Source organism: Myotis brandtii, unplaced genomic scaffold (genome assembly GCF_000412655.1).
Source record: "Myotis brandtii unplaced genomic scaffold, ASM41265v1 scaffold106, whole genome shotgun sequence".
NCBI lineage: Eukaryota > Metazoa > Chordata > Mammalia > Chiroptera > Vespertilionidae > Myotis > Myotis brandtii.
The window spans coordinates 879,630-887,810 of NW_005353584.1; the positions used below are offsets into that span (position 1 = coordinate 879,630).

The 8,181-nt window shown below is 36.1% G+C and overlaps 1 protein-coding gene across 9 annotated transcripts in view; it reads left to right on the plus strand.

The window, feature by feature from the left end:
* Window positions 1-8,181, plus strand: part of DZIP3 (DAZ interacting zinc finger protein 3) — a 131,056-nt gene that overhangs the window by 101,576 nt on the left and 21,299 nt on the right. For all 9 annotated transcript variants that reach the window (XM_014540846.1, XM_005856986.2, XM_014540850.1 and 6 more), the window contains 2 exons: window positions 2,105-2,244; window positions 3,467-3,587. In XM_014540846.1, the coding sequence (XP_014396332.1) occupies window positions 2,105-2,244; window positions 3,467-3,587 (261 nt within the window). The remainder of the gene's footprint in view (window positions 1-2,104; window positions 2,245-3,466; window positions 3,588-8,181) is intronic.

Below are 8,181 nucleotides of genomic sequence, written 5' to 3' on the forward strand. Positions count from 1 at the left end.
CCGAATTTTAGCTCGCAACTCAAAGCAAAAAATCAGCCGAGAGACGGCTCGTATCTCGAAAAACTCGTTAGTTGGGACACTCGTAAGTCAAGGCCCCACTGTAAATAGCATCACCTTGGAACATATTATTCTGTAAAGTTATAAACCTTTCTAGCTATAAATGGCTAGATAAGCCTTATCCTAATATAAAGACACAATAGAGAAATTTAAAGTGAATAGTTATTAGTTATAATATTGGTTAAGGTAAACATTTTTATTAAAAGAAAAATGTTTTCCTAGAAGATGATAATAATACTAGAGGCCCGGTGCACAAAATTCATGCACTCAGGGGGTGTTCCCCAGCCTTGCCTCAATCGATTGCCCCAAAGAGGTAGGCCAGAGCCGGGGGTCCTGCCCCTGGTGTTGCCACGTGAGCTGCAGAACCCCTGGCATCACCGCGGGACCCACCTCAGTGCCGCACACGCAACGTCATGTCCCCGCCCACCCGCACATGCCTGCTGCACATGCAGCCTCCTGGTGATGGATTGTTACAGTATGACGGCATGCGGGCATCACGGCATGAGGGTGTGATGATGACATAGGCTTTTATTAGTATAGAAAAGCATAAAATGCTAATTAGACTGGACATCCTTCCGGACGTCCTTCCAGATGACCTTCTGGACAAAGCCAGGACTGTGAAGGAAGCCCAGGTCCCGGGTGCCAGAGGGAAGCTGGTGCTGGCAGCTGGGGGAAGAAAGGCCTAGTCTTGCATGAATTTTGTGCATCGGGCCTCTAGTGTTAAATATAATTAATGAAAAATTTTCTAATTTAGACTTTCCCATAAGTATATTCTAGTCAGTTTTTTTGTACCTACATGTGGCTTACAGTCTCCCTTTGAAATATATAGTCCAAGGGACTCTGCTTATTTTTGTTTAGGCTGCCTCTCTCTAAAAAAATATGTTAATTAAGTACCACATCTTTTTATCACCATGATTTCACAGTGTTACTCATGTGGTTTGTTCCTGCACCATTCTATAAGGAACTATGATAAAATTTTATTGAAAAAACATTAAATTACTTCAACTTTCTAATAAAATTACTTTCTTATTGTTGGGAAAAAGCTTGATACTGAGGCAAACTCCAATTTCTGGGCAGTATCCTTCTCCTTCTCTCACTAGGCTTTGTATGAGTTATACTAATGGCTGTTAATAGTTGTTAGTTTTTGTGAGTAATAACCTTATATTTGAAAATAACCTGTAGAACCTTAGGTAAAAGATGCCATGTTTATAATTATCATAGCAATTAGAGTAGTACTCCAAAAATATTCACTTGATATTAATTAGAATCTTAATGGTTCTAATAAGGAACTACCATAAAATATGGGAAAAATTTTGTTCTATGGTTTCATGGCTCAGGGGTGTCACTACAATTTTCATACCACCTTTGTAACATTCATGAGACATTGGGTAGACATTCTAGTAGTATTCTCATCTTTACTTAGTTGTTTGAAAATTCAATATTATTATTTTTCTAATTATAAAAGTAGTAAATGCTAATCATAAAACAGCAAATAATATAGAAATACACAAATATATACAAAATCTATAATAATAAAAGCATAATATGCTAATTAGACCAGACAGCCAAATGACTTTCCAGACGACGAAGCTGAAGCAAACTGCCAGCCGCTGTTGCAAGGGCCAAGGCAAGGCACCACGACTGTGAGGGCTGAGCCCCTTGCACGAATTCCGTGCTCGAGACTCTAGTATATGATGAAGAAATACACAAAGCAGAAAGTAAAATTGCCCTGCAATTGAATCCTAGGAAATAATCACTATTTACAGATTGCTTTTAACTTGCAGACCTTTTTCTGTACCTACAGAAATAGACACCCTATATGTATTTCTGTACATGTTTGTAATTACTGAGACTATTATGTCCCATTTTTAAAATAAGGGTAATATAAACAATTAGAAATATTGTTAAGAAAAAACTAAAAAGGGTAAGAGCATATCAATATTCCTCTTCTTTATTATATTCATTTTCTGAAGTATAGAAATATGTTGGCATGGAATTACTTCCTAATAATTGAAGCTGATAGTTTTTAATTCTGTGTTCCTTACAGATGTCTGGCCTAACCTGGACTATGCCGGCGCCTGTGGGAGAGGCTGTGTCTCCTAGTGCAGGTCTGGGAAGTGATCCTCCCATGATGAATTGGGAGAGGATTATAGATAGATTGAAAACTGCCTTTCCACAACAGAGCAGGTACCTTCATTTATATTTACTAGTGAGTACAGATCATACTCTACAGTCTGTAGTCATAATTACAGCAATGAAGTATTTCAGAGAAACATATCACATACACATACACACATTACAGATATTTCCTTACCAGGGCCTTGGTAAGGAAAATGAAATGTATCAGGAAGGAATTGTGTTCGATATAAATGCTAAACCTCTTCACTGAAGTTATTAGTGGTAAGTCATGAGAGAATGCATTTTTAAATTTAGCTTTGCTCATTTACTGAAAGTGCAACTAGTTGTAAACTTATCCAATTTTAATGCCACCGGCTTCAATAATTATCTTAATAACCTATTTCCAATGTGAATTTTAAGTTGATAGTATGCCACATAAACCCAAAATTGTTCAGATTTTGCTTTCCTATTTTCTTAATTTCATTGAGGGTCCTTACAGTTTCTTTATTAGGCAACAGAGTTAAATGCAAGAAATCATAACTTTACTGTTCTTTTCACAATTCTGACTTTAGTAGAAAGATAATTAATTCCACCCCTCGAGAAATGAAGTTTCTTTTCTCTTTACTGTCATATCCAAGGAAATAATTCTAGTTTCACCAGTATTTTTACTTTTATTTAATGTATATACTGTTATGCTTCAGGGTAGATTATGTTTTTATAAATACTATCATGAATAGATAATGGAATTGTAATATAATTGTTATTATTGTACCAAAAATGTATGTGCAGACTTTGGGTCAGTAGACCATAAGAATTGAAAAAGAACTTATCAATTAAAGTATTCCTAGGGTTTTAAAAAAATTATTGTTTTAATCTTTGCTTTCCTGTTCCATTTAATATTTAGTTACTGTGTCTGAGTTTTACAAAAGTGAAACTGTTCAGAGTGATAAAGGAGAGAAAGACCAATGGTTACATAGTTCAAAAAAGGAATATTTAGTCCCAGCAAGAGAGCTTTGAGAGATGTGATATAAAGAGTTCAATACCTAAATAAGTAGATAACAAATTTCACACAGTGACCTTTCAAAAACAGTTAAAATATATTTTTAGTGTCTTAACACATTTAGTATCTTAATAAAACATTAGGGCTTTTCATTATGGTTTAAGATAAATGTAGATGGACTTGTGATCACTTTTTAGATCAAAGATCATACACTAGGATTTTATATTTTGTTTGGGGAGCACATCCTCAGCGCAGTAAGGAAAATCACCATTGCTCTTTCCTTTATTCCAGAAAGGAGCTTACAGATTTCTTACGAAAAGTGAAAGATGCTCATGGGAACTCCTCACCCGGTCTGACATTTGATGACATTGTTTACAAGATTTCTCAATTTATTGACCCCAAGAGATCTCAGGTAAAAAAAAAAAAAAAAATATGTATATATATATTAATACCCCATATCTCTCTGCCCTTTACTATAGTAGTTAGCTGGTTTTTTAAATATATGTAAATTTATATTGTTATTGAGGCATAATTGGAACTTTACTAATTGCATATATTTAAAGTGTACAGTGTGATAAATTTTGACATATTACCATAAAATCATCTCCTTAATCAAGATAATGAGTATACCTATCACCCACAATAATTTCCTCATGCCCCTTTATAGTGCATCTCTGCTGCCCCTCCCAGTGTTTATTAGAAAAAGCACATTTCTATGTAATAAGTCTCTTTGAATATCATTGAGGTCTTTTTTTGGGAGGTACTTTACTGTCATGTAGTTTAAGGTAACTTTAGTATGTGGTTAAAAACATGAAGGTTGGGAGTCTTGAATTCAAAGTTGTTTTTTACTTCTGCTCTACATCTTAAACTAAAGGCTTTTTATTTTTGTTGTTTTAAAAGAATAGGTGACTTAACAATATTATATTAGTTATAGGTGTACATTTAAATACCTTACAAAATGATCACCATGTTATTGATTATATTTTATATGCTGTATATTATATCACCATAACTTAAATGTAACTGGAAATTTATATCTCTAATCCCCTTCACCTATTTGCTCATTTCCCCCACTTTCTCCAGCAACCATCAGTTTGTTCTTTTGTATCTATGAATCTGTTTTGTTTTGTTTGTTTGTTTATATTACGTTTTAGATACCATATATAAGTGAAATATTTGTCTTTATCTGTCAGACTTATTTCACTTAGAAAAACATCCATGTTGTCTCAAATGGCAAGATTTCATTCTTTTTTATGACTAATATCCCATTATATGTGTATGTATGTGTGTATGTATATACACCACATCTTTATCCATTTATCATTCAGTGGACATTTAGCTTGCTACTGTATCTTGGCTATTGTAAATAATTTTGCAGTGAACATAGGGGTGCATATATTTTTTCAAATTAGTGTTTTTGTTTTCTTCCAATATTACCCAGAAGTAGAATTTCTGGATCAGAGATCAGATGGTAATTCTATTTTTAATTCTTTAGAGAACCTCCATATTGTTTTCTATAGTGGTTGCAGCAGTTAACATTTCCACGAACAGTTCACAAGGGTTCCCTTTTCTCTGCATCCCTGCCAACAATTGTTATTGGTTGTCTTTTTTATAAGCCATTTTGACAGGCGTGAAGTGATAGCTCATTGTGGTTTTGATTATATTTACCTGATGATTAGTGATATTGAGAATCTTTCCATGTCTATTGGCCTTTTGTATGTCTTTTTTGGAAAAAATGTCTATTTAGGTCCCCTGCCTATTTTGTTGTTGTTGCTGTTATTGCTGCTGTTATTGTTACCCAAGGATATTTTTATTTTTGGAAAAAATATCTATTTAGGTCCCCTGCCTATTTTGTTGTTGTTGTTATTGCTGCTGTTATTGTTACCCAAGGATATTTTTAAGAGCGAGTGGAAGGGAGAGAGCGTAGGAGGAGGGATGGTGGGGGCGGGAGAGAGAAAGATAGTGATAGAGAGAGAGAGAAAAACATCGATGTGAGACACATCAGTTGGTTGCCTCCTGGACACACCCCACCACAACTGGGGTCAGGGATCAAACGCACAATACAGGCACATACACTTGGTCAGGAATTGAACCTATGACACTTTGGTCCATGGGCTGACACTTTAACATTTAGCCACACTGGCTAGAGCACCCTCTCCCTATTTTTAATTGAATTGTTTTTTTGATAGTGTATTATATGGGTTCTTTATATACTTTGGATATTAACCCCTTGTGAAATACACTCTTTGCAAATATCCTCTGCCATTCAGTAGGTTGTCTTTTTGTTTTGTTGATGGTTCCGTTCACTGTGCTGCAAAAGTTTTTAGTTTGATGTAATCTCATTTGTTTATTCTTTTGTTGCCCTTACCTGAAGAGACAGATCCATAAAAATATTCCTAAGAGCGTTATCAAAGGTTTACTACCTGTGTTTTTTCTTTAGGAGTTTTATGGCTTCAGTTCTTACATGCTAGCCTTTAATCTATTTTGAGTTTATTTTTGTATATGGTGTGAGAAAGTGGTCCTGTCATTTTTTTGCATGTATCTATCCATTTTTTCCAACACCATTCATTGAAAAGACTGTGTTTTTCCCATTGTATATTCTTGCCTTTTTTGTCATATAAGCATGAGTTTATTACTGGGTGCTCTCTTCCCTTCCATTGATCTGTGTTCCTATTTTTGCCAGTACCATACAGTTTTGATTACTGTAGCTTTATAATATAGTTTGAAATCAGGGTGTGTGATACTTTCAGTTTTGTTGTTCTTTCTCAAGATTGCTTTGACTATTTGGGGTCTTTTGCTGCTCTGTACAAATTTTTGGATTATTTGTTCTAGAATTCTGTGATTTGTTTTTGTTCTATGAAAAATCCCATTGGTACTTTGATAGGGATTACATTGACTCTGCAGATTGCTTTGGGAAGTATGGACATTGTAATAATATTAAATCTTCCAATTCATGAACATTATATATCTTTCCATTTATTTGTGTCATCTTCAATTTCTTTTATCAGTGTCTTACTGTTTTCAGAGTATATAGTTGTTTCAGTCCTTGGTTAAATTTATTTCTAGGTGTTTTATTCTTTTTGGTGGAATTGTTTTTATAATTTCTTCTTTTGATAGTTTGTTTTTAGTATATAGGAATGCAACAGATTTCTGTATATTAATTTTGTGTCCTGCAAAGTTACTGAATTTATTAGTTCTAATACAGTGGTTCTCAACCTTCCTAATGCCACGATCCTTTAATACAGTTCCTCATGTTGTGGTGACCCCCAACCATAAAATTATTTTCGTTGCTACTTCATAACTGTAATTTTGGTAGTTATGAATCATAATGTAAATATCTGATATGCAGGATGTATTTAGGCAACCCCTGTGAAAGGGTCGTTCGACCCCCAAAGGGGTCGCGACCCACAGATTGAGAACCGCTGTTCTAATAGTTTGTGGTGAAACATTTTCTAAATATAATATATCATCTATAAACAATGAATTTTAATTTTTCTTTCCAAATTGGATGCCTTTCATATATTTTTCTTTTCTGATTGCTGTGGTTAGGAATTCCAGTTCTGTGTTGAATAAAAGTGGGAAGATGGGACATACTTTTCCTGTTCCTTATTTTAGAGGAAAAACTTTCATATTTTCACTGTTGAGTATGATGTTAGCTATATGTTTATCAAGTATGGCCTTTATTATGTTGAGGCATATTCACTCTATACACACTTTAAGAGTGTTTATCATAAATGAATGTTTAATTTCATCAAAGGCTTTTTCTACATCTCTTGAGTTGATCATGGGATATTTAGTTATCATTTTGTTAATGTGGTGTATCACATTAATGGATTTGTGGATATGGAGCCATCCTTGCATCCCTGGAATATCCTCATGGTGTATGATCCTTTTAATGTATTGTTGAATGAGGTTTAATAATATTTTATTGCGGATTTTTGCAACTGTGTTCATCAAGGATATCGGCCTATGGATTTTTTTGTTAGTGTCATTGTCTTGTTAATACTAGCCTCGAACAATGAGTTTGGAAGTGTTTCTTTCTCTTTCACTTTTTGGAATACTTTGAGAAGGATAGCTATTAACTTTTCTTTACATATTTGTTAGAATTCACCTGTGAAGTTGTTTGATCCTGGACTTGTGTTTGTTGGGAGTTTTTTTCATTATTTATTCACTAGAGGCCCGGTGCACAAAATTAGTGCACTGGGAGGGGGGAACCCCTCAGCCCAGCCTGAGCCCTCTCACAGTCCAGGACCCCTCAGGGGATGTCCAACTGCTGGCTTAGGCCCGCTCCCCAACTGTCCGCTTAGGCCCACAGGGAGCAGGCCTAGGACAGCAGGCGGACATCCGTCTTGTAGTGCAGGACCCCTTGCTCCTTACCGCCTGCCTGCTCGCTGCTCCTTACCTCTCAGCTCGCTGCTCCTTACCTCTCGGCTTGCTGCTCCTTAGTGCTGCCGCGGAGGCGGGAGAGGTTCCTGTCACTGCCTCTGCGCTTGCCAGCTGTGAGCCTGCTTTTTGGCTGAGCAGCGCTCCTCCTGTGGGAGGATACTGATCACCAGGGGCAGCTCCTGCGTTGAGCATCTGCCCCTTAGTGGTCAGTGTGCATCATAGCAACCGGTCGTTCTAGTTGTTCTGCTGTAAGGGTCGCTTAGGCTGGTCAGTGTGCATAGCAACCAGTCGTTCTAGTTGTTCTGCTGTAAGGGTCGCTTAGGCTTTTATTATATAGACTAGTAGCCCGGTGCATGATGATTGTGCACTCGAGGGGGGGGTCCCTCAGTTATTAAACATTTTACAGCACAACACTGACCACATTGGTGGAGGTGGTGGTCTTGTCAGAATGTGTTATATTATGCAGATGAAAATCTATTTAAACAGATTTGATGTAGATATTTTCAAAGATGGAAGAATTGTCCCTGTCAACTATTTTAGTTGATTCATATCTTCAGTAATTGTCATCATTGCAAAGTTTTCAGTCCCCATATGGATTGCTGGATATAATAGGTCATGCG